Source organism: Melospiza georgiana, chromosome 3 (genome assembly GCF_028018845.1).
Source record: "Melospiza georgiana isolate bMelGeo1 chromosome 3, bMelGeo1.pri, whole genome shotgun sequence".
In the NCBI taxonomy this organism is placed as follows: domain Eukaryota; kingdom Metazoa; phylum Chordata; class Aves; order Passeriformes; family Passerellidae; genus Melospiza; species Melospiza georgiana.
The window spans coordinates 111607538-111635477 of NC_080432.1; the positions used below are offsets into that span (position 1 = coordinate 111607538).

Consider the following 27940-nt stretch of genomic DNA (forward strand, 5'->3'; position numbering starts at 1 on the left):
GACAGACAACAGGGAAACTTTATTATAAAACAATTTTAAAGTTAACACAGCATTTCCATATTAATTATACAGCATATGGTATGAGACCTTTAAAACACTATGTCTAGTCCCCATGTTAAGTGCTGTTTTCTCTTTTGCCTGTGGCTGGATCTGGAGTCTGACACTAGACTTTCTCTATGCAGAGAAATAGATGTTTTTAGGATGTGATTCCTCTAGAAAAATGCATCTAAATTATTCAGATAAATCATGTTAGAGAAGTTCCTCTCTCCTCATCCACCATAAAGTAAATCTGAGTCATCCTGTGTCTCCCTTCTCTCAGATAAGTGCCCTCATCTAAGGCTACAAAATCTATACTTTCCTCCTCACTTACATTTCTCATGAATTTTGCCACTCTGAGGGACAAAATCCCCTCTGGGCTAGCTTTCTATCTACTGGCTGGAACATTTGCTAATAGATAGAGGACAGAGACATTGAGTCCCAGACCTAGAAAAAAAATAAACCTGGGTCTCCTGCTGGCTGAACAGTATAATAATTGCTTTGTAGCATAAAAGATGAACAGTGCCACTACCACCACCTTTGTGGAACTGCTGTAAAAGAGAATAATGATCCCTGTTTAGTTCTTTGAAAGGGCAATTGTGCACGTCAACACCCAGGATAAAATTCTGGCCTTCGGCATCCAGGTGGACAGATCTGCATGCAATCCTTAATCCGATACCTGGCAGCTGAGAAGGGCTCAGCATCCCAGCCACAGCCTTCCCTGGTTACTATTATCTAGTGTTGGACAGGTTCCTGCTTCATTTTCAGAAGGAACTTTTTGTTTTGGTTTATTGCTTCAAAATGCTTAATGTCACAATTACTGCATATTTCTTGATCCCATTTTGAGGGGCAGAAAGACACAGTGTAGGGATTTGGCCATGATCACTCTAGAGAAGATGCTGTTTAATCAGTAATTCCCTGGATTATATAAGGAAACAAAAGGATATTCTTTATTTAGCAAACTGAATTTTTAGCTAAGTATTTTTACAGTAGTTTTGATTATTTGAAGCATTGTATACCTGCTTTTATTTTTTTTTTGTCAGAGTAAGTAAAAGGTCTATGTCCCTAAAGCCATGTTATTTTTTTGGTTTTGCTTTTCTAGGCATAGTGCAAATGATATAAATGAACATTGCCTTTCACACACTTCATTTGTAAATATATCTCCTCTTCTTGATTCTTACAAATGTTTTCTCAGCTTGCATCCAAAACTGATGCATTTCATTTATAACAGAGATTTTCTTAGTATTAAAGATGACCTAAATCCCATTCTTCTCTGTGTAGGTGGTAGAGTTGTAGTCAATATCCTGTCACAATTCAGAGGTTTCTAGCCAGGTGACAGCCTTATTCACCAGGGAAGTCTTGCACATCTCCCTCCTTTTCTCTGTCCCAGTGGATTTTGCATTCACTTCTGCTGAGTGGCATTATTGAGACATGTATATGTGACATGCCTGAGGAAGATGGGAGCTGCAGGATAAACTTCTCCAAGCAGAGGGGTTTTGTAATATGTATGTCTCTGCCTTGCTTGTAAGTGTTTGTGAGTTGTCATGGATTCAGTATGTCTGCTACATGTGAGAGAAATGCTTTTAATTCCTTTAGGGGGCTTAGCACTGGTCTCCTAAGGGATGAGAAGCCTGCTTTGTACTTGAAATAAGGGAGACAATTCTAAGTCCTCAGAGAAAGCTCAGTGTTCTGTTTTAGACCTGTGTTAACACTTTTCTTATACAGTGAGAAGCTAATTTTCATTAGACTTAACTGACAACAGTCAAGTTATAAATATCAGGTCATTTTTGGTACTCTCCTTAGAAAGTGAATAAAATTTGAAGCTATGCTGAAGGAACAGGTTCATAATGAACCTCATGGAAACAGAAAACATGGAGTTTTCTTCATGAGAATGAAGTTTTTAATATTAGAAATTGGTAGTACTAAGATTTAACTCCTTCTTTCTTTTTTTACTTACTAAAACATTGAATTTGAACATTTCAAAGGCATAAGATGAATTTTTGATGTTTTGGTTCACAATGCATCAAATAATTTAAAAGTATTAAATTGAAAAATAATAATTTAGGAGTGGGCTATAAAAGACACAAATTAGATGTTTCATTTTTCTTTATAACTGTTGGAGAGTATCTAAATATGTTTTCCAATATTGTAATAATAAACAACTTTCTCCAATACTTATTATAGTATTAAATATAAAGAAATTTACTTCATAGTCATTATTAGCTTGAAATTTCAAGGTAACCAAATTGACTATAAATTTCCCATCCTATAAAGAGAAAGAAACGAAGGACATTTACAAAACAATTAATGAAGACATAATGAATGGCCTCACCAATTAGAATCAATATTTCTCTAACACTCTAAACACCATCCTAAGTAATACATGCATTGTGTACCACCATGCAATAGATTACACTTGAAATTTCTTTGTGCTGAGCTAATATCAATTTTCAGGACAGAGCTTTTGTATTTCAGGGTCTTTCTGGTTTTCATTATTATCTGTTCCTCTCCAAAGTGTGCACAGCATCTGCTCCTGTTATTATAAAACGTATTGCAACTATTTGGCTACTTTGGGCATATTAGAAATTGAAAACAATTAATCTTAAATACTGTGGTGCTTGTCTTTAATTGATTCCCACATGAATATTTTTGGTGAAAATCATATCATACAAATAGCTATCAGATGCAGCTATTCTTAGTTTTTACATTCTATGTGTCTGAAATTACTTTTTTCAATTGTCTGCATTTAATGTGCCTAACATTACTAATTAATCTAACTAAGATTTGGAAGAAAATTTTAAATACAGTTAGATGAATGAAATGTCATTGTATCCAAAATGATAATAAACATTTTTTTCCAAATTTTATTTGGTGTAAATAAGGGGTTTTTCATTTGTTATCAGTATCTGCTGTCAATTCCCATCAAACTTTCAAAAGAAACTAAATTTGGATGCTCTCGCTCCCGAATAATCTATTTTTGAAGAGTTTTAGCTTTTTTTTTTTAATCAAAACAATTCAGGGCTTGCCAATAAATTCTGTGATTCTTGCTATATGGTATTTAAGTGGGTACATGTAGTTTGATTTTCCTGAGTAATCTTTACTCAGAGGCATTGGGGACAAAACTGCTTTTCTTAAATTGTATTTTATATAGACCATATAAAACATGGGCTTACCAGAGGTGAATTTTAAATTTCTGAGAAAGTTAACAAATATATTTAGGTGGAAGTACTTGGCATATTGTCAGATTATGCAGAAGACCAAATAGCAGAAAAGCAATAGCTGAGAATTTTGCAAAGGCTTGACTGTGAAATTAGATTATTTCCAGCTCCTATACAAATTATATTTTTGTACCTTGGTCCTTCCTCAAATATTTCTGTCTTGGTTGCTTACCTTTCATGGATATTGGAGATGTCTAAAGCAAATTAGTTGTGTTTTACATTCACCTCATTTACAAAGTTTTTTATTTGTTAGAATATAAATATGGAGACTGGTTTTAGTAGTACTATGCACAAGATGTAAAAATATACTAGATTTACTCCTACTTTATATAATTTCAACATAATAAACAGTCATCATCAAAAAATTATATAAAAGTTACAAAACAAATTTTAAAAAGCAATTCCTCTGGACCCAGCTTCTTGTTATCTGATTTTTATCTTTAAAGGATAAAGGTATATTAGGAAATACGTGACCCAAAGTTATAGAGATCTGGACCTTTCAAACTCACAACAGTAGAGGGACCTTCCTAAAGCAGACCACAGTTTAAGTGGTGTTGCTGTTGCAGGCACCAAGATTTATAGAACTAAACAAAAATTCCTGCTCTCTGCTAGGGCAAGACAATTTCCATATAGACATAAGTAATTTCCCAAGTGACCAAGATAAGATGGTGATCTAGAATATTTTACCAGTGGCAGCTTTGCATTTTCTTTCCATTCTTTTAGAAAACTTTTCTTCTGTTCATTTAGAAAGTTTTTTTGGCTTTGAGTGAAATGGGAATTTCTCTCCATTGACTGAACAGGGTGACAATGTGGTCTAAATCCACATACTAGAACAGAGGAAGAGAATTACTCTGATTAATAAGGACATCAGCAGAGTCTTGCTATACCTCTGGTAAAAGTCAAGGCTAAATCTAAGCAGAGAAATAGGTGGTTTTCATATTTTAAATTAATTTTTATTTTATAATTAAATATTTTTGGGAAAACTTAGCGAACGTACCTCTGTGAAATCACATTTTAAAGGAACAAACCCCGGGAAAAGACCTGTGGCTTCCAGCCTTTGAAGGTAACTGGGTGCCGGTGGGGCCGGGCCCTGCTGCAGCGCAGGCCGGGCCGCGCTCGCTGCTGCGCACAGCCGGCTCGGCTCGGCCCGCTGAGTTCCAGCCGCGGCCAGCAGGCCAGGCCAGCTCCACTCGGCTTTGGTGGAGCCAAGCCAGGCTCCACTCTGGCTGCGAGCCGCCGAACCATCCTGCTGGTGCCGTGCAAAAATCAGGCTGAGAACAGAGGCAACCCTGCAGCTGAAACTGAACAGGCAGGGGCTGGAAAGCAGCCATGCAGCCAGAGTGGCTGCTGCCGCTGCCCAGCAGAGATCACATAGCCACCCACAGGCCCAGGTGAGATATTAACTCTGTGTGCGCAGGTGAAACTTGCAGACATCGATCCTCTCTCAAGTGAGACAAAAAGGGAAGGATGAAGACATGTAAAGAAAAAAAACATGGGAGCCACCAAGGTCAGTGAAGAAGGAGTCAAATCCCAGATGGGAGGAGAATGAGGCAATATCTTAGTCTTGGGCTGAAATTCTCTTGTAAGGCTATGGTGAAGCTATAATTGATACATCAGACTTTGGTTTTTTCCCTGTAATTCATGGAATGCACTGGGGGCATGTAGCATTCTAACCACAGCTATGAGCAGAGGCACCTATGTTGAAGCAAGCAGATGTTGAAGTAGCTGTGATCCAGTGAGAAGCTTGAACAGAGAGATATGAGAGAAATTAGAAACTTTGCCCCAGGGATGAAACAAGAAAACCTCTGTTGCCCGAGATAAAAGAAGGTTTTGTTTTTTCTATACTAGAATAGCTCATCCTTAAAATTGTACTCCAATAAGCTGAAATTACCCATGGTGTTAGTTGTGGGAAAACTCCAAAATTGCGGGAGGGACTTCACGATTGCATTTTTCTGGGCAGCTACTATTAATGAAAATTAAAACCACAAGAGAACTGCTTCTTGTGGAAAAGTCTCCATGGCATGGCAGGAGAGACTCTCTAAGTGGACTGAAGAAAGATTATTTTTGTGGAGGGATAGAATGTAAGAGAATAGTGCAGAAGGTAGTCTCACGCCTGAGGAGTTGCAGCTGTACTAATCACCAAAGATCACAGCTGTGACCAGTGAGGATGAGTGCTATAAAAGAATGGGCTAGCTGCAGTTGGTTGGTTGTGTTGTGATGGAGGAGTCAGTGATGTGAGGAGCTGACCATGAGAAATCACCAAGAAGGTGTGAAACTTTTCGAATAAGCAATATATTTTAAAAGTGGTGAACTGACTGAAAACACCAAATTTTTCTCTTTATTTTGTCAGTGCTAAAAAGAAAGAAAAATGTGGAGGAGGAGGAGTAGTGTTCGGAAGGTTTATTCTGATTTTGTATTAATTTTCTTCTAGTTCTGTTAATAAAGTTTTCTTTATATCCTCTAAAGATTTGAGCCTGCTTTGCTCTCCCCCTAATCCTTATCTTGCAACAGTAAATAAGTAAATAATTCTAGTGGGTGCACTGGCATTTTGCAGGTGCTACACCCACTATATTAATTGGTGTGTTGGCTGGGAAATGAAGATTGGTGAACCAAAAGCACTACACTTAACTGGTGTTTCTGCCCAGTTTAACCAAAACTGCTACACAATATATTCCTAGTTTGTCAACTAGTGTACAACCCAGAGGAAGTTTTATCTTCTACCACCATTTATCTTCTGCTGCTTTTTATCTTCCACCACCATTTTCTTTGCTCCACGTGTGTCTTTGAATGTATTCTGAATTTGATCAATGTTTCCAGCTTTTGATGTTGTCATCCCAATGTCTGAGCACACAGGAAAACTTCATGTGTAGTATACAGCTTCTTAGCACAGTTGAATATTATGTATTTTGCATGGCTTCTTCAGAAGTGAAAAATCTTGGTTTTGCCATGTTGATTGTCTGTGTCATCTTGATAACAGACATCTTTATCTGTTTGCTTTTTTTTTTTTCATCACAGATAAAGGTGCATGGGTAACTTATTTGTTTTGCAGCCCTGATTGCTGTCTAGGCAGCATCTTTAAGTCATCTAGCTTTCAGTCATGTCCCCTCATTTAGGTTTGCAGTCAGTTTTGTGTTTAACATGATCTTAGGATAAAAAGTGGGGATCTTGGCACGAATTCTCATTTAGGAAGCCTCTATCTCAACCATGGTGTAGTTACTTCAGGGTCCAATTTGCATTAACCAAAGATACTAGTCAAGCATTATACAAACCCAGATGTTTGCTCTGAAGCAACAAGAAGCTACTGATTTTTCATTATCACCAACAAATTCCATACATGTAGTTATTTTGGAAGGTGATGCATCTGCACAATTAATTTTCTTGTCATGATTCATTATAGAATCTCTGCTATAGAAAATCTGTGTGAAGGCCTTCTTTTACACAGTAAGTTCTGCACAGGGGAAATTATTCTACAGTGCTTACATTAAGACACCAAATGTAAGGTTGAATTTCTCAGTATATAAATTACTTCAAATGCATATCTTGAAATAAATTACCTAAGCAGCACTATTATTCTAAACCTTCTCCATCCTTTGGACTGTCAGTTTCTATATTAAAAAGATACCAAAAAAGAATTTTGTGTGTATATGTTTCAAGGGACTAAATCACATACAAGACAGAAAGGGGGAACAGCCAGTATTGTATGTTATATCTACAGTTTATAAACCATCTCTTTGAAGTTTTGAGTTTGGGTTTCTCTACAAGGTTATGTGTCATAAATTATATCTACTAAATTTTCTGATCCTGTTTTCAGTCAAAGGTTTTTTGTGTGATCTCAAAACATTCACTGGTTTTTGTGTGTTGGAGTATTGGTGTGGTATGTTATGAACGTTTCACTCCTTACTTGTATTCTTTAATATTCATGGCAACATTTGTTTCCATAGTTCTCATACACATTATCAGATCCTAGACCACTAGGGTTTGGAAAGTGAAATAGATGCATATGACATGTCATTTTCTATCTTTTGCCTTCTTTATTGGACTTCATTGAAGAAGTTAATACTGTGAATGATTCACATTTTAACATTCACTGAGTGGTTTTTTGTTGATGCTTTGTGTGCATGCAGGTCTTCATTAGAAGTTAAATAAAAAACCATTGCATTAAAATAAGAATGCATTAGAAGACTGCAGGCTTCTAATACATTATTTAAGATGAAGGAAGCAGAAATAACACTCACCAGACTCTTAATTGAGGCTTTGGTATTTCTTTCATAGGACAGCTGACAAACTGGGGGAAAAGAAAGCAGGGGGATATGGAAATACTGAACACAGCACTATATGCAAGATATTAGTCACAACTTCACCAGAAGGATGAATTGAGTATTATTTCAGATCACTGTCAGGGTCATAAGTGTCATCCCAATTTGTAAAAGACAGCTTGATATGGTAATACTGTGCATACTGTTCATATCTGAAAGTACAGCTTCAGTTGGGAATGTTTTCAGGCTTCATGTGTCCAAGATGAAGACATTGTGCAGCTGATATCAGGCTGCCCATGTGCCACCAGCCTGAGAGATGTCATACATAGCTGTTACCAAAACAATGCATCCTGAAGACAGAAATATGCCCTTGACCAATTTAACTGCAACTCACCAGGCAGTTAGGAGCCTTTGCAAAATCACAACTGTGGTAAATACAACAACATTTACTTACAAATGCAGAACAGATGAAACTTGGTTGTCAATTTAGTGAGGCATGTGTACAATTAATAGGTGAAAGTATTTATTATAAATTACAGGGAACAAGCACAGCTAGTTCACAAACCTTAGATTGCCATCTTGCTACAGTATTTCATCAGGGACATCACTGACAGAGGTGGTTTTCACAATAAACATGACTTGAATCCAAGGCCTTCACAAGAATTTATATAATAACCTTCAAGAGGAAGAAGCACACTCCTGAAAATACTTGTCAGCAAATCACCTGAATTTCAGTTCTCCCATAGCTGCATAATCTTAAGCAAATTCAAGCTGAATTGCTAAATCAAAGTGTTGGCTATCTGCATATTTGGATCTGGAGCAAGAACAAATTATTCACAGAGAGTTCCATTATCCTCCTGCTAGATACCGTGCATACATCCTCAACTAAATGCACAGAATAGACAATGTTATTTTGTGTGTTACTTTAAAGCAATACACATTGTTAGATAGTCCATGCACCTTCCTAATGGTGATTTTTTTGACTGCCCTAGAAAAACAGAATACCATGAAACAAATTTTTAAAAATCTATTTATTCTATCAGTGGATTTGGCCAGATATAAATATTGTGTTTTTCAGAATTTCACAGTGGTTTATTTGCTTATTTTCCAATCAGGGGATAATCTTGCTTGTATTATGGACTTTGTATTGGGGGTAAGGGATGATTACTGATTTTTTTTTTTTTTTTTTTATCTTAGGCTTAAAAAGTTCTGCTTTAACTGTGCAGCTCTCACAATACCTTGCAAGATGTTTATTATCTTGCTATTTACATAAATTGTTTTTATTCTGAATATTAGGAAGATAACTCCCTTTGGAATAGGGAGTTATAAAGGATACTTTAAAGGATATCTTAAATTCACATTATGAACTCCTCTTGCTTTGACCATTAATATTGTTGTGGTCTTTAAAACAGTTATTATATGCTAAAAATAGTTCAGTTCTGTTTGTTCAAAGTCTAGTTGTAAGAGACTGAAAAACAGCTTGTTGGTTTATGAGTAAAGGGCAAAAAGCTTGGTTTCCTTTGGATAGAACTGCTTTTCTCCCAGTGGTGGCCCTAATGCTTTCTAGCCATGGGGGTTATCAACATGTAGGCAGTAGCACTGGGCTTGGTGCTGGCTGTGTGCCAGATGCCTGTGCTTTGTAAGAAAGAGCAGCAGGGGGAAAGATTTTAGCAAGACTTGTGAAGTTCGGCTGAGAGCAAGCCAAATTATCCCCGAGGTAAGAGCTGCTCCTGATTTCTGCAGTAATACTAGTTGATCTTCTCTGTGTCTCTTCTAGTACATTTAAAAAATAAAAATACTTTAGCTGAAGCAAGCAGAACTACACGCTGCTGATGTTTTTCCTGATTTATATATATATATATATATATATATATATTTTATATATATAAATATATGTATGTTTTATGCCTTCAGTGAGAGAATTTCTTCTATTCCCTTCTGACTGCCATGAACATAAACATCTCTTTCCATTATCCACATATCTGTATGTTGATGAGCTAACCCACATGGCAAAAAATCCCCTCTGGGACTAGCAGGCAGAATTCAAGCAAGTATCAGTTAACTCACGAAGCTATTACTGCAATTAATAGATAGAGGTAGTAGATTTGAATTTAAAATCTACGCTTCACCAGGAAACAGAATTCTGCTGTAGAAAATATTAATAATTTTCTGACCATAATAAAACAATTTCCTGCACTAATTGCATTCCAGGTCGCTACTATAATTCAAATGGATTCTTGCTAGAAGTCTCTGCCTCCCTTTTCCCTGAGTTCAAGGAGAAATGCAGTCAGCATTTTTTTTTTTAAATGTGAAAAAATCGTTGTGTAAAAAAAAATTATATGTATAGTTTTCTTGTTTCTAACTGTAACTCCTGAATAGAATGAGGGAAAAACTGAAAATGAATAGAAAATGCAGCCTACTTCATGGAGTCCCCTTCATGGAGTGAGTAGCAAAGATGAGTACTAGTAGACCTCACTCAAAAACATTACAGACTGGCTGTTGTACATGTAGGAGTTAAAAATCAAAACTTGGATCAACAGACATGATTGACATATGTGTGAGGAAAGGAGAGATGTGTAATAACTTCAGGGAAATAGAAGGGGCTCTCTGGGATTTAGGGTCTGATGTTCCATACCTTTAAGGCACCTCAATTCTACGTATGTGTTTCTGCATGTGTGTGTGTATTTAGGCTAGTAGTGAAGATCTTGTGAAGTAATAAGAGCTCTAAAACAGTCATGTTTTTCTTTCAGAGGAATTTCAAAGGCCACTGAAATCCCTGGCTATGTGTAAGCTTGAAAAAGCAACAGTGAAGGGCGTTTATTCATAACTTGTTTTCCTTTGCTTGAAAGCTACTTGTGGGCTGCGCTGGCAACCGTTCTGGATGTTAACCACATTTTATTGTTGTCTAACACGCCACATTAGAGAACATTTCAACTTTGAGAGAAAAACATAACTCTAATTCCTTGCTAGTCATGCAGCACAGACTTCTGTGACAGAATAAAACATGGATTCACTGTAATTGTGGGTTTGTTGTGTGGAACCAAAGGTGAAGCACATTGCAGTGAAATAGCTTTGCAACTGTAAATAGAAATAATGGTTGGAGAACATTGTTCTGCTCTGCCTTTAAGGTGTTTCAGCTGAAAAGACTAAATGAAATGTATGGAAGTAAGTGAGACTCATTTGAAAATAAACAAAACCCTTTTAAATGGTGGTTACAAATATGAAGTAGATTATTGTATTTAAGGGAGTAAAGAGTAAAATGCATAGATTATTTTGCTGTGGCTGTCTTTCAGGACTTGTGGGGAAGATTGACCTTATTTTAGATGCAAAAGAGAGTGATTAAAATGACTCATTAAAAAGGAAACTTCAAAGAAATTAGATTTTTTGAGAGAAAACAGGTGTAAGGAAAATGAAAGCTGAGGTGCTTTAAGCACATTGAGAATGAAAAAAACCAAACCCCACTCCTTCATGCATAGGCTACCTGAAACAGAATTTTCTACAAGTGGTAACCAAAAAAAAGGCATCATAGGACTAATATCATCCACTAACCCTGCTTTTATATTCTGTGAAATTAAAAAAATATATATAATAGGGATATTAATTCTTTGTAGTTAGGACAAGTATGCTCTTCAGTGGTAAGATACCTGTTTCAATTTAAGTATATTTTCTCTTATGCCTCTGTCATTAATATCTACAAAGAGCCTGCCTGGAGGCTCAATAACCTCCTTGTAGAACTTCCTGCACAACAGCAGGACTGAAGGTCGCCCATGCCTTCCTCCCACACCGAGAGCTCTGCAGCCGCTCTTGGTGCATTGGGCTACCCTTGCAGTGTTATTGGCCCATAGGGGAGAGTAACAAGGGTTAAACATCTGAGAGCTGGGCAAGCCTGCTGGTCCCTGTGTAGAATCCCAGATCCTTGCTCTGACAGAGAAGCCTCTGAGGACATCAAGTTGGTTTGGCGTAAGGCCCCGGAGCTCACTCAATGAGTCTTTTGAAAGGATTTAATGTTATTTTTTGCAGTTTGAGTTAGATGCAAGGGAGAAACACTGACAAGATATTCTCAAGAGGGCAAACAAATAAAAACTTTACTGTCAAACTTCAGAAAATCTGGGAACTTTTTAGTGTTAGAGCAACATTAAATGAACATAAAGCTTTTCACAAAGTGTTAATTTAGTAAACTCTAAGCCCGTTCAACTTAGCAAACTCCAACCCATCTGACTTTAAGTTACTCAAACTTTGAGAAGAAGGAATTAGAAGAAAGAGAGAAGAGATATAGAAAAGAGCAAATACAGCTACTACTTCTGGTTCCAGTGGTGTTCACCTGAGAGAAATTCCAAGAGGATGTAGGGTCAAGACCTGTGTATGCCTTATGCTCTGGCTTACATACCCATTAGCTTTCCTGGGACCTTCCCTTAGGAGGGACTTCTGGTCATTTTGCCACTTTGGAGCTGGGTTAGGGGCTCCAGGGTTGGAGTGTGGAGCATTGCCTCCCTAGTGCCAGGGTCTGGCCCCACTGCTGGAATCCAGCCCCTGGGGGTGCCGGGTGTGAGGGGCAGGGCAGCGCCTTGCCAGGGTGAGGCCTGGCCTGCCCCTTTCCCCACACGTGTGCCTGGAATGGCTCAGGCCAGCAACTTCTACCATCTCCAGGCTGAGCTGCCTCTGAGGGTCTCTTGAAGAACCTTGTTTGCCTTCAGCAGTGCCCTGAGTAGCTGCATGTCTGCTGGCCCATCACCCGTTTCCAGCCTCTCCTGTCTCATCAGCCCACCCATCCCTACCTGCGGGGTCGTGGCCTCTGGCCCTTTCTGTGTCTGGCTCAGCTTCTTCTCCACACGTGTTTGGGCGGTATTCTGCTAGATGGTGGCAGCTGCCTTCTCTGTCCCTACAACTCCGTCACCAGACAACACAGAGCTGCTGCCAGAGCCCACAGAGGGACCACATCACGAGCAGCAGCGGGGAGAGAGAGGGAGCTGTGCAGACAATGGCACAGCCATCCATCAGTGTGGCCATTGGAGGAGCAGGGCACTGTGTCCTGCCAGCCAGGCTCACAGGAGGTGCTGGCAGGGCTGGGTGCCCAGTGTGGTGGGCCAGGAGCACGCCCTGGCTGAGGAAGCCATGGCAGTTTGTGTGGAGGAAGCTGACAAGCTGTCCCAGGGGAGGCACTGCTCCTTGGATGCTGTTTGTGTAAACCTGGGACATGGACATCCATTGGAAGCCATTATCAGGTCTGCAAACAGCCCTGTGAAACAATCCTTGCTCTGTCTTTCTTGTTTTTCTTTTCTATTTTTTTTTTCATCATTATCTGGTTTTAAACAAACATAAGTGATTTTTATAATGATTGGTTTATGCTATTAAGATAAGTGTTCCTTCTTAATAAAAATAAATAAAATTTCAAATAGAAAATTAATTGCTATGATTTTTTCATGACAGGTTCTTTCCATAGGCAATAATGCCCTCTATTTGAATGTTGCAAGATAGTTCTAATTAAAAGAATAACAAAAGATGTGAAATATATGTCCGTGAAAAAGAGAATACCAATAACTTGAATGAGAGGATTTTGTTCCCAGGTGTAACATGACAAAAAGAATTGCAGAAGAAAGAAGAACATTATTTTAATCCTCTTTGTGCCTGAGTCCATGCAAACTGCAGGGGGTACATTTTACCTAGAAATACATGGAGGCAAAAGCTTGATCACCAGGAGTACATGCTCCTGAACATCTAAAAAGTTTTTATTATCTCTCTCTACCTGTCTTTATAAACAAAGACTTACAATTGTGTAGCTCTCAAAAATTTTTAAATTTGCAGGCCTCCATTCTGAAGCTGATGCAGCTGATACTCAGTGGAATAGAGAAAACCAGTAGGGAGTGGCAAGATTTAAAGAAGCTTGCCTGTCAGCTGGGTTCAGACCTGCCTGTGTATCTGCTTACTATTACAGCTGAATCTCAAATTTTTTAACATTCAGACATTTAACATTCATATGAAGTCTAGTAAACACATAACCACGCATAGCTGGATGTGCACAGGGGAGCAAGCTAAAGCTGAGAGGATTTTATAGACCAAAGGGCTTGTCTGTTTCTTAGGAAAGCAAGTCTTTGGCATTCCTAGGGAAAGATAAGATACGGTTTCAATTTTTCTTTTTTTTCATTCTAAAGGCTTGGGGGATGAGTCTTCTCCATTAGGACAAAAAGCAATCTAGGATGCCAGCTCCAGAGGTCAAATGAAAAAACTGCATCTAAGTGCAATAGAAGGATTATAAACAAAGCTTATGTTCTATAAAAAGAAATTGAGTACTGTTACAAACAATGTGAGAATCTGAAACCACACCAGCAGTTTATGTTAATAGCTGTTGTGGGAAGGTATGTAGCCTGTTTGTTATTGAAGTAGTATTTTTATGGATTTTACAGAAACCCAGAGCCTGCTAAATATTCTTCAGTGCTTTCTCTCATTAATTCTTTCCATATTTGTAGACTAGAGCAATTGCAGTAATTTTACTGCAGATGATTTGTTTAAGAAGTTATCTGTTTAGCAGCATGAATGTATTTCCCAGAAGAAGCCAAACTGGCCTCAAATCCGTGGAATAGGCATGGAGTGTATTGTCTTGCAAGGCTTCATCACGTGCTGCCATATGAAGATAAAAATAAATGGATGTTGGTCAGAATAAAGTTGCAAGTTTTGTCTGTAGTGCTCTGTGCACTTGCTACAATTACACAGAGAAATCTAAAGGTAGATGCCACTAGCTTGTGCTTGTTTGGGTTTTCCTTGAATTTTAGTATATAATTCAGTCTGACCTCAGTTATCAGAGTTAAATTACAGTTTCAGGAATCGCGAATAAACTCTTCCCGCAACTACCTTTTTTTTCTTTTTTTTTTCTCCTCATGATTACAGATTTTACTCTTCTGTGAGATCTGGAATCTCAAATTCCTTCTGTTAGCAAATCTCTGGAGAGCTGACATAGTTTTGACCTTTCTCACATGTCAGCTTTATTATACGCTGAGCAATGTGGGAGAGAAAAACAACCCAGCAATAAAAACAACCCACCTCCAAAATATTGGGAAGGTAGCAGAAGGATTTAGGACTGCAGGAAGGGGATGTTGTGTACAACTTTGCTGGCTGTTAGCCAAGCTGATCTCCTACATGGATCAAGAAAAAGAGATGGTTAGATATCAGACTTTCAGGGGTGTGGGGATAACTGAGTGGTTCCTTGGGATAAGCAAAATCTATTCAGGGGCAATTCAGGGCAAGCAGAATGAGAGAAAGATTTAGAGCTCAGTGGCTTGCTCAGGATGGAAAACAGACAAGGGTTAGGGATTGGCAATAATTCTCAAAAGCCTTTTATTTGAGAAATTGCCCTATCTATAAAATGTAAAAAGCTTTCTGTGCCTTTCTTTTTAATTTAATTTTCTGAAATTTACACCTGCAGGCTTATAGTTCAAAGAAGAGTTTTTAAGGATTAAATACACTTAAAATTGTAAAATCTCTTTTATTGCAGCACTGGTTATTGATTGGTATTTCTTGGAATTTTTTGGTCTATGTTATTCTATGTTGTATGTATGCATATGTTGGTGATACTTATATAGTACTGAGAATTTCTTAAGAGCTTAGCTTGAGATTTGACCACAGTCACTTGAACTTTGTAAATAGGTTTATGCAAAGTCATGAAAAGATAAAATTCAGCATACCCTTACAGTGAAACATGAAAGTTCAGCATCAACAGTTTTTGTTTTATCCCAGTATCATTTTTGTTCAGAATTTAATCATATATAGCGAGGCATTTGCTATTGGTGTTGTTGTCCAAGAGATTAAAATTTTACCTATTTTGGAAAGTAAAAAGAGATCTGTGACCTTCAAAGATATCCTAAACCCCTGTAAAATTGATTGAGTGAAATTTGACCAAAGGGAAATGGAATCATTCACTTATGTGTTGTGTATTGTATACAGGTTGATAGTGTTGCGCCAACATTTTTCACAAGATGGCTGAATTGTTAATATTTCTTTAAATTTTTATCAGTCTCATGAAGCTGATCAAACTAATAATTGTGTGCTGTGAGACTAAAGCATATATACCTGCTTCTACAAAAATTGCAATACTTAACTCCTCATGTTACAAGTATGGAAGAGAACCCATATTTTTTAGTCTTTACAAGCAGACAAGTGTAGTGATCTCAATTTAAATACTGGCAAATGAAAAAAACAAAGTGCAAGATTGCAGCTGTGTATGAATAGGTGCCTATGTGCATGTCTCTTCCCTTGTAATCACACCATAAGAGAAAGAAAAAGAAGAGGAAAAAATGGGGGAAAGTGAGCAGTGAATGGAGAGGAGAGAAAAGGGAGGGAAGAGGGAAGGGAAGGGAAGGGAGCAGAAAACATAGAGGAAAGGAATGGGGAAAGGAAATATGAGAAGAAAGAAGGGGACAGGAAGAAATAAAAAATACAAAGAAGCCCCTTTTAAGTGTCACCTGCTGGGCTTGAACCCATATATTCACATACCTTTTCTATTTTAAAAAGTGTTACATCTGCCCTTGCCAGGTATTGCATGGGGTGCTGAATGCTTTGAGGTTCATAGATAAATGAGACAAGATGGATGTAAACCCAAGGAAAATTTTCATCTTTCACCCTAGCACCAGAAAATATTTGATATATTAAGATGCCAACTTCATAATTAGTTTGTAGAATGTCTTCCTCCATTTAGATATTGCATGGTTTCTGTAGAGACTTCAAACCCATTCGTTCTTGCATCTGGGTTTGATGAAAACACCTAACTTTGAAGAAAATGTCGAGCCAAAGCTGCTAGATACGTACCAATTCTTTCATCTTTGTAGCCTAGTCTTTCAGGTATTGATCTATATGCTTTCTTAATATAATTTGACAAAAACCTTTTTTCTAGTTTTATAAACTCTGTGTTAACCTTTGACAGAAGAAAACCAATATCATTTTTCAGATTCATTTATGAATCCTTGAAAGATGTAAACAATTATGCTGTATCTTTGCTACCGCTACCAGAATAAGAGAGCAGTGTGTGAAGAAGAAAAATATCTTTATATTCTTACCTGTCTCAAAATTCTATTCACAGATTTTAGTTATGCTCGCTACTATGGTGATTCTTACCTGGAATTTCAAGGCTTACATTTGAACATGCAGAATTTCATCCACCTGGAATTTAGGACCTATGATCCTCATGGACTTCTTCTAAATATTGAACAGAGCCCAGAAACAATTCAACATTTTCTAATTCGACTTGTCATCAATAATGGTACCTTGCAGGTAAGGCATCAAAATCTCCCACTGAAGGAAAAGTAAATAAAAGTTGAATCTGTAAAACTGTTAGTATTTTTCAATTTTCTTACTGTAGAAGATAGTAAATAAAGCTATGGAGATTCTTGACATCTTCAGTATTTTAAGGAAGATAGTTGTTAAACTTGCTCTCTGTTTTGTCCATTTCTTGGCTAATATAGTCAATACGACTCACAAGAGTATGCATTAAAACACAAAACCAAAAAATGTACGTTTTATCTTTACATGCTGTACAAATTAAGTTATCTTATTTTATACCTAAAGTAACTGAAATTCCTCACATGGAACTTCATAATAATTGTCATAAGGAAGGCTTTTGACTTAGGCATAGACATAGAAATTGAATGAATTGTCAGAGAAAAATTTATTATGTTAGAGAATAGAGTGTATGTTTTTACCATTTATCTATACATAGAAATCTTTCACTCCATCTATTATTTAGATCTCAGTTCCACAGGATCAGGAAAAAAGCAATTATTTGGCTCTCGTGGACAGAGTAATAAGGAATATATTTGTTTATAAAGAGTAAAGTGTTTATTGTGGTATATCTTTACCTTCCACAAATTATTCCATCTTTTCAGAGAAAGAGGTAATACTAGAGCTTTTTTAAGAGATAGGCAGATACTAAAGAGGCTATAAAAGGATATTAAAAGAAAAGTTACCTTTCTCATGACTTGCCTCCCATTTTCCTGCTGAAAGTTTCCCAAAGTACCTGTAATATATTCTTTTGTAAGAACTGTGAAATGTCTGATAGAAACAGCATTTTGTATTATATTTGCCTTCATGTTTTAAGACCATGACCATACTAAACTGATATATAAACTGAAGAGAAATAGAAAAGAAGAAAATTACCTTTTACTCCTTTTGTTATGTTGTGATTTTTTTGTCTTTTACTATAATGTGACTTTGTCCAGAAAAAAAAAGGTGAGATTAGTCACGGGCAGGAAGTTATCCAATGTTTAGAAAATGGTGATGGCTTTAAGTTCATCTTACTTGTATTCATGGTAAAGTAATGATGCGGAAAAATATTTTTCTAACATATCATAAGCACCATAAAATATGAAAGTACTTTAATTGACACAAATCTATTCAGAGATCCCAGTGTGCCATGTTAAAACTAATTGAATTCACTTAATCATTCACAAAGCTGGTCAATTAAATGTGGATTTAAAGCCCAATGAACAAATGGTTCTAAGCTCACAATCAAGCTACAATTACAAGTAGACAAACCATGAAATCAAGTGCTTGTTCGCATTAGTATAGGAAATTAAATGGTGCTCCAAAATGCTCAAGCCTGCACGCTACATTACATGTTTGGAAGTGTAAGGAAGCCATAAAATGTTAAGTAAAATTCACCCATGGCCAGTGTTAATTTCAGATGGGTTGCAGATGGTTGACTTCTTTGGAAATCAGACCCATAATATCTGATTGTACAATACACAAAGATTAAAGCATTTTCATGCAGATTAGGAAGCATATATGTGTACTTGCATATTTCTGGTACAATAGGCCTCCTTATCCGGAACTTTCAATGAAACATTTATTTTTCTTGATACGCATGACATCCTTCACGTTTTTTTTTTAAACCATTTATCATTTTAAAATTCAAGTTTCAATGCCTGAAACTGTTTAATTATTGGAAATAATGTTATTAAAACCTTTTCCCATTCTTTAGTACCAGTATTTATGTGATGACGCAGCAGAAATCAAAAACATCACTACTACTGCTAGAGTGGACGATGGATACTGGTACAGTGTGCAAATTAGGTAAGTTTACTGTTTTCTGTTTTTATCAAAGATCACATAGTTTGGACCATTAGTAAATCCCACAGATATTATATCTGATTAACTATGATACCTCAACACATACTGTAAAATTATGTTATGGTAGTCTGGGCCAAAACACATCCTTGGAAAGAATGTTTAAATCTACAGTTGGACAGTGCTCATCACATCCCTGATGTGCTTAGTGGAAATAAATGTATTCTTTTTGAAGTAATTTACTGTAGCAAACATAAACATTCAGTCAGGGAAGATGCTGCACAGTAAATCCAAGCTACTCAGTCCAGGAAATAGTTGAATTTCCAACAATGAGAGTGTGATTTATAGAAAAATACTGGAAAATAAATAGATAGGCAGAAGCAGCACCATGACTTTCATTGCTGTCGCTGACTTGCAACTCGTAATAGGATATATTATTCCTATAAAAGTAGCAATACGTGCAACTGAAGGAGAATAAAATGAAAAGAAAATGAGGTGGGAAAAATGGGTAGGTAGTAGGCTTTCCTTAGTGTTTGTGCATATATGTATCTAATGACCAAATATCTGTGATCGTAGAATCCACAGCCTTGGAAGTGAAAGTTTTGGGTTCACTTTATAGGAAAGTTAGGCACCTAGTGTGCTCTCTGAGTGCCTAGTTCCTATTAGGCAGCTTAAAAATGGTCCAGCCTTCTTGTCCAGCAAGAAGAAAGCAAGCTTACTGTCTGCTTGTCTCTCAGGAGTAAGTTAGTCCTTAAAAAGTTTGTGGAGGAGTGCAGAAGGAATACAAACCTTTCACTGGAATAGACCTTTTATAGCTATATCTGTACAAATATTGTTAAATGAAGAACTTTTGCAGGGCAAGACTGTCTCCCTTTCCTTCCATGGGAAATATGGTGGAGTGTGTATCCATCCTGCTGTCTCAGATGTGGCACTGAATACTCAGTGAGGAGAACCAAAGTTTGTTTCTGCATTTCAGTTACCATTGCTGTCATAAATTTTTTTCCAGCAAGTTAAACCACACTCATGGCTAGGACTGCTCAGTAACACACACAAATTAATGCAAGGAGCAAAAGCCAGTAATCCACTGTGGTTGTGCTTATCACCCAAAAAGGAGCAGCATAAACCAAGCCATGCTAATGGAAGCTAAAGCAAGCGTAAGCTCCTCCATGACCAGGAAGAAATAGAACACAGTATCTCGATGGCACTGATAAAAGTGAGATTCTCTAAAATCTAATAACATACGGAGTTCTGTTTATTTCCTGGTTATGACTCCCTCTCCATACCAAGATACAGAAATTAAATTGGAAAATAGTTTTTAGAGAACAAAGATGATAAAATTACTAAGCAGCTTCTATATGAATAGAGACTAAATACTCAAGTACTCGGCAAGCCCATTAAATACAAGTAAGAGAGGATCCCAAAGAAGACATATCCCAAGTGACAGAGAAAGGGCATAAGTGGAGACATAAAATTTTTTGTTACCTAGATAGTTGAAATCCATTATAATTCAATTGTTATTCCTTTGTTACTCATTTTAAGAAAGATTTAAGATCCTGAAAATAGCAAAAGTATGAATACCTGAACCCTCAGTAACTCTCTACAGTGCCTTTCCCCTGGCACTGAAGAATTCAAACTGTGATGTCACTGTCATCCCTCAGAGATCCACTAATTACCATTATGGGAATGCACTTATTCCATGCATTTTCCCCCTACTCCATCAAGCAGAAAAAAGCTTGAGTCTCTAAATCAGCCCTGTGATATGATGATAGCCCATGACAAAAGAAAGCCAACCTAATTTCTATATTTTGCTTTTCCTTTTGAGCATAAAAAAGAAAGGAACTTTCTTTCATTTGCAGGAAATTATTTCAGGACAGCTCAGGAAATGGGCCACACTTATTTCTCCTGCTGAAAAAGAAGGCATGCATACCATTTATGAGACTCAGGCTAGTTACAGAGCAATTAATAATTCATCATTCTACTCACTTCAGAAGAGTGGAAATAGTTCTGGAAGTAGTTGTTTTAAGATGGCATTCTGCAGATGACACCAAGTTGTGTGCGAGTGTTGGTTCACTGGAGGGCAAGAAAGCTCTGCAGAAGGATCTGGGCAGGCTGAATCAATGGGTCAAGGCCAATTGTGTGAGGCTTGTGAGAAGTGACTGAGGGAGCTGGGAGAAGAAGAGGCTGAAAGGAGACCTTATGGCCCCCCTACCACTCCCTGAAAGGAGTCTATAGTGAGGTAGGCGTCAGTCTCTTCCCCTGACTAACAAGAAATCAGACAAGAGGAAATGGCCTCAAGTTGCACCAGAGGAGGTTTAGGTTGGATATTTGGAAAAAAATCTTCACAGAAAGGGTTGTAAAACACTGAAAGAGGATGTATAGGGAAGTGTCTGTGTCACCATCACTGGAGATATATAAAAATCATGTAGACATGGCAGTTAGAGCTCGGGTTTAGTGTTGGATGGACTAGGCAGTGCTGGTTTAACAGTGGAGATTGATGGCTTTAAAGATCTTTTCCAACCTAAACTCTGTGATTCTATGATTCTAAGATTCAGAATATCAGCAATGTAGATGTCAGGAAGATTTGGAGTTGCTTCTCACTGTCATCTCATGCATTTTCACATGTGCTTGAATTAATTATAAAGTATATATCCTGTATATATATGCTTTACATTTTTTCCTATATTGACAATTAAATATATATTGTTGACAATTAAGTTTGATAGAGTCAGTCTTCAAATATGAGTTAATTGTTTTATAAAGTTAACATTTCATTTAATCAACTGCAGTGTAATACAGCATAAGAAAACTTAAAATAACTTTGGTGAAAAATTTCTGTAACTTATTCAACAACTTTCTAGAGGCTTGCAAATATTTAATCTTCTCAGAACTGATTTTCAGTGAGATAAATATGTTAAGTTTTGAACAATGGTATCTGGGAAACCGGTGAAGTTAAATGGGAATGTAGGAGATACTACATATTGTAACATCGTGGGTATGCACACAGGATTTTCTTTGTTGTGCATATGTTAAGCATTGTGAACAGATATTTTAGATAATAAAAATAACTTTTTTTGAAAGAAAATGCTAATTTTAATTATTTAATGTTATCTTAATTTTTTGGAGCTCTTTTGATGTAGTCCTGTGATGGAAAGGATTTTGTCTTTTCAATTAAGGAAAAGCAGTGCATTTCAGCTACTGAAGATAAGCCTTCTTCAAAGAGTGTGATGCCTCTACAATATCATATTAAATGAAAGTAGACTTTAAAGTAGTGACTGCTGTTAAATACAAGTTTAAGTACAGTGAAAATTAGATAGTGATAGTATCTTCCTTTTCTCCTTACAGGAGAACATTTTACTGCTTCCTTTTTCCCACAGAAATAATTCCTCACAAAAATAAAATAAATGACACACTGGCTAATGTTTGCAAAAAAACGTGCATATTGCTGTCAAACAATGTCCTTTATGCAGTTCTCATGGTTCATCATGATATTCGTGCTGAAAGAAAAGTAGCAGCATTGCTGAAGAACATTTTTCCTGATGATGGAATATTGTGACTACAAAAACTGTAATAATTTAATAAATTTGGTACAATGTAACGACTGTATTTGCTTCAAAATCTGGGATATTGTGGATAATTTGGGTTAGAATGTAACTTTTTGCATCAGATTACTCTAATCTAGAATTGGCTGCTAAAACCAACGTTGCCAAGGTTTGCCTCAGAGCAGTGCCTGAAAGTTCCATTTCATGTGTAAACTACTGTGGTTTTGTACTAAGCCTGTTAATGAAACTTCATTGCAGCTGTTTCAACTCACATTTCTGACTATTGTTTTGGTTTTCTTGAGTGTTACCAGGGAAGTGAGTGAGCTACTGTGAAAAATGGATATGGGCAATATCCCACAGGGATTGGATTACTGCAGGATATTGTGAAGAGAAGAAAATGTTAGACTCAAGCACTGGAAGGTTTACATGTTTGGTTTTGTAGTGTAGATACAATTTTCTTACTGGCAATGCATGGGATACTCGGCCACAATCTTCTCATTCCAGCCTTCATAGAACTGCCTCCATTAACTGCTTTAAGCTTTTTCTTCTTCAATCTTTGTCATCAAAACAAGTTGATAAAATAATATGTATTGCAGAAGCAAACCAAACTGCAGCAGCAATATTAGAAATTTGCCTTTTCTTGCCCCAGTACTCTCCATTTCAGTACTGATACAAATAGTTTCCTCAATTATGTAAAAAGTATTTTTATATAATTGAAGTCTCAGATTATTATTTTCAATTGCTTTAGCAAATTTTTCCATTTATAAATTTATTATGCAATAGATGTCATGAATACAACTTCATTCTTTAATGTGAGTCTATCGTGTTTGAATTTTTTTTAATTGTCTGAGATATTTTGGATTATAATCTGGTGTTGTGCTCCATTATAAACTGACTGTAAAATCTGCTTTTCAAAGAATGTTTTATTCCTCTACTTTAACTCCTATTGTTTTTAATTTGAGTTTTGCACTAGTAACCTATAGGACTTATAGTGATTGATTGTCTTGCTTTTGAGATGTAAAAGTTTTCTGATTCCTTTAGTCAGAAAAAGATCTTTATAATCATGCCAAAATGCAACATATGCTCATTCAGGAGCTTTTATATTGCTTGGTTTTGACAGGTTTTTATGAGGGTCTGAGATAATCCATATGGTGCAAAGTATCCTGTATTTATTATCCTTCACAACATGCTACAAACCTCATATTTTCCCTAGGGCTTTTAGGCAGGTAAGATAAGCATATGATAGATAAAGTGGGTAGCAAATCCTGCAGACGCTTCTCTGTTTTTTTGGGTTTTTTTTTTGTTTCATTTTTTTTTTTTTTTGGTTCTTTTTATTTCTTTTATTGTAAATTCCTGTTTTTATTTTATTGCAAAGGTGCAGAATTTTGACCTTCATTTTTTAGCATGACAGCATATGGGTGAAGAAGTCACTCATCTGTTGTTTCATGTACCATGTAAATGTCATATACTTGTTGAAAACATGCTTAATGGTCCATATCCTCAAGAAGCAGTGTAGGTCAAAAGATATTATTACCAATTTCTGCTGTTTAGTTGGAGATCTGTATTCAATATTTATGAAATGCTGTATTCAATATTTATGAAAAGTGAGAAATATATTCTTGATATAAAATAGCTTCAGGGTCTTTTAATTTTCTTCTTGTCTCCCAAGAAAGCTGTCAATGGACTTGCATCAGCAGCAAGAAGTTTAAGTACTTAGATCCATCAGGGTTTAGCCTGTTTTGTATGTTACCAATACAAAAGATTTAGGAAGTTGCTGGACCTCTAAACTGGCCATTGACAGGGTCCTCACAAACTTCTTAGCCATGGTTATGTTGGTCTTTTTTTTCAGTCCCTCCTAAGTGCCTAGTGTAAAACTAAGGGTGAATGAAGTACATGTGCTGACTTACCTAATAATTTCTAATTTTTATATGGTCTGAAACTTTTCCCAAATCAGTGGAGCTTACTTGGATAAAGTACAGGGGTTTTTTTTGCTTAGTTCAATTTATTTATGATGTGTTAACACTGGTAATAGAATGACATTTGTATTTTCTTAAATTCACTGTATGTAAATCCTAAGTAGTTTATATCTGCTACTTAATGTCCAATATACATTGCAGAGATGCCAAGACACTGAAAACAAATGGGTTTGAGAATATAGTTTAGAAATGCGGGCATTTTCATTTAATGGGGAATTAAAATAATTAAAACATTGGAAATATTGGTACTGATGTCAAGACCTGGATTTGTAAAGTGGAAAATAGGAATGAGTTGATCATGAAGTGTGAAGAAAATTGTAAGGATTCTTTTTTCATTTTGGTTTGGGGATTTTGGACAAAGATAAAGAAATTTAACGTTGAATAGATATGGTAACTATCACACAGATGAGCAGGAAAAATGAACAATATCCCCAAAAAGGGTATTATTTAATACTTGTGAAAGGAAAAAGATACTAAATTTTAACAGCATAGGTTGACTATTGGCACAAGTAGCTCAAAAGGTGGACAATTTCTGGGGCTGAAGATTTCTATTACATGGTGACACTATTACTGCCTGCTGGCAGAGCATAAGAGTGCCACAGAAATGGTAATGCTGGATTGAAGCAACAGAATCAAAGGAGATTGTGATTTATGAACTGTGAAACTGAAGCCAAATAAGAATCAGAAAACACTAAATAGAGGAAAAGTTCTGAAATCTTTCTAGTTGGAACATACGTGTTTTCCAATTCATTTTGGTAATGTGCACAGTACATTTAGAGAGAGTTAATTTGATTTTAATCCTTTCACAGATTAGTAGAGGAGGAAATAAGCCAATAATATTCCCTCTTGTAACTAATTTTTTTTTTTTTTTTACTTTATCTCATTAATACTTTATAACTTAAACCTTCTTTAATGTATCTTTCTATTTGGGAGCTGGGGTTGTTCAGCTGGAAGAAAATGAGGTTGAGGAGACAGCATGTTGCTCTCTATAGATACCTGAAAGGAGGTTGTGGCCAAGTGGAGGTCAGTACCTTCTTCCAGGTAACAAGATGAGAGGAACTGGCCTCAAGTTGCACGAGGGGAAGTTTAGGTTGGATATTAGGAAAAATTTCATTACAGTATTGGTTGTTAAGCATTGGAAAAGGCTGCCCAAAGTGTGACCTTCACTGGAAGTATTTGTTTTTTAAATTTAGAGGTTGCAGTTAGGGACATGGTTTAGTGATGAACTTTGCAATATTAGGTTAGTGGTTTGACTGGTGACCTTAGAGGTCTTTTCCAACCTTAATTATTGTATTATTCTGTGATAGTTCTCCCTTTTTAATGATTCAAAACACAGTGGAAATAATGACTCTGTAGATGCTAGAGAGCAGCAACAGCATCTCACTAAAAAACACAGATAAGAAAACTGATCTCTACATAGGTTGAATAGGAGAATGCATTTATTATAGCTGCTGCTGAACAATTATTAAGGAAAGAGACCATCCATGAATTTATACTTACCCAGTTTCCTCTGTGAATAAGAATAGATTTCTGTAGCTTAATATCATTTTTGTGCACAAATACCAGAAATAAGTTTCAAATACAGAGTATCACTGCAGTCATGTTCTATTAATCCCAGAGATTTCTAAAATACCAGTAAGGCTGAACTATTTTTTTTTAGGAGAATATCTTAAGCTTCAATAGTAGAACCTACTGTACCACAACAACACTAATGGTTGTACTGTTCTTTGAAGTGTCTTTATTGTGAAAAACAAAAGTATATTTTTATTTTAGATTCAGAAATTTTTTTTTCAATACTAGAAATTGCCTTTCTTTGTCTATCTTTATCACAAAAAGCAAAGAAACAACTTGCCTCTCTTACTGACTGCTGCATATCACCAAGTGCCATATCTGTTAGAAATATTGTCTAAACAATTTATGTATTTGCTGGAGGCTTTACCTCAGGACATGTCTTTAGCTGTTGTCTGTTTAAGAGTATTGAAATCCTGTTCTATCCCATGTGATCTATACAATAGTTCTTAACTCTATTGTTCGCATTATTAATTTCACAGAACATTCAAAATTTTCTTACCGGAATAATTCAAATTGCTATTTTTTAAAATAAAGTAATAATATTATCATCTGAGTTTTTCAATATATTATAAATATTTTTTCCTTATAAAAAGTAATTGAATGTACCAGTATCCTATTTCTGAATGGATTTTGGTTTTAGGAAAAGCAGACATAATATATATAATGCACACAATCTAGTATTTCCTTTTATACACTTAAATGTGCTGCGGACTTTGATTTTGTAATCAAAGTGATTTTAAGAACTCAGGTTTTCACATATGATATCAACATATTTTATACAATTGGTGCATATTAATAAGGAGTAAATATACTAGCTACCATAAACAAGCTTAATGGAGAAAAAACAATGTAGGTTTTAAAAAATATTTATAGAACTTCTTTTCTCTCTGTGGATGAAAGTATATCATGATTTAAACATAGCAGCATAAAGTAAAATAAGCTACCGTTTTTATCTAAGTTAAAATTTCTAAAATTTCTTGGGTTTAAATTTTCAGGCCAGAAGGGAACATTATTTGGCCACCAAAGGACCAGTAGTTTGACCACTTCTATATCTTGAATGATCAATATTTTGTTTGAAGTCTATGAAAAACATAGACTTCATTTAAATCAAGCCGTTCTATTAAATATTTTCCTAAGATACACTTTACCGTGATCACCTCTTCCTAAACCCACAGCTTTGGTGGGCAGTTTATGTATACAGATTATTCTGTCTGGCAAACCCCAGCCAGTGCTTCAGTAAAAAGCTGAAAATAAAAGGTGGATAAAGATTCCCTTCTGACCCTGCTAACCTGATGTCTCAGGTATTGAGGTAATGCTCAGGACTGAGCCAGCAGTGCAGACATGTAAGAGGTGTAATTCACTCTCACCACAAAGATATTTTTGTCTGCTATGTACCCTTTCACTGCTCTGTTATTTGAGACATGTTCAGAAAATGGAGAAATGAAAATAATTAGATGGTTCTGTAGTGGGAGAAAAATGCTGATAGGCACTGCAAATTGCATCCAGAAACCTGAAGACATACATTTTTTTAAAAGTCATTGTACTGCAGCAGATATGAGGCAGCATGAGTATTTGAAAGACGATGCAAGCAATCCTTTTCTCCTCTGAACAGAGCAGGATATGCAAAGAGCAGGACAGGCAGTGTGGCAGCCTTGTTTACTGAGACAGTGCTGTGTGAATTCTGTACACTAACTCCTACGTAGCAAGAAGGAAGCTGGCTGTCTACTTTATCCCACATGAATCCCTTTCAGTCAGAGTTATCTGGAGGCAGAGAGACTGCACCTCTTCTGAAAGCAAATAAGCTTTTTTTTTTTTCCCTGAAGGGCAGGATGGAGCTTGCAGAGAGTCTGCGGCAACAGCGCAGACAGAAAATCCTGAAAAAAAGCAGATGAAGGACAGACAAAAGAAGGAGATTTTTTTTAGGACAAATTATATCTAGTAGAAAATTTATTCCAAGTTAGAGAATAAATTTGCTTTCAAGGATTTTATTTAATCATACTTATTGCTACGTTTTCATTATTAAAAAAAATCTTTTAAGAATCTAGTTATCTTATGTGCTAAATAAATTCTATCCTTAAAGAGGGGGTTTATGACTTTTTGGATTAGTTACTCCAACAAAAGGGAGACAATTCAGAATGCCTGAATGTTAAAGGGACACTTTTGACCTCAAAAGTCTTGGTTGTTTTTTCCATGTTTAAACCACTTTATTCTTCTTATTTCTTTGTTTGGCTGCTGACCCATGTTTCCAGGGCTCATATAGGGTCCTTTGCCTAAGGTGCCATTCAAACCACACC

At 36.4% G+C, this 27940-nt stretch overlaps 1 protein-coding gene across 1 annotated transcript in view; it reads left to right on the forward strand.

The window, feature by feature from the left end:
• The window catches only part of EYS (eyes shut homolog), a 701217-nt gene that overhangs the window by 424078 nt on the left and 249199 nt on the right, over nucleotides 1-27940 (forward strand). Inside the window, exons 33-34 of the mRNA XM_058021581.1 lie at nucleotides 16578-16768; nucleotides 18474-18565. Of these exons, the coding sequence (XP_057877564.1) occupies nucleotides 16578-16768; nucleotides 18474-18565 (283 nt within the window). The remainder of the gene's footprint in view (nucleotides 1-16577; nucleotides 16769-18473; nucleotides 18566-27940) is intronic.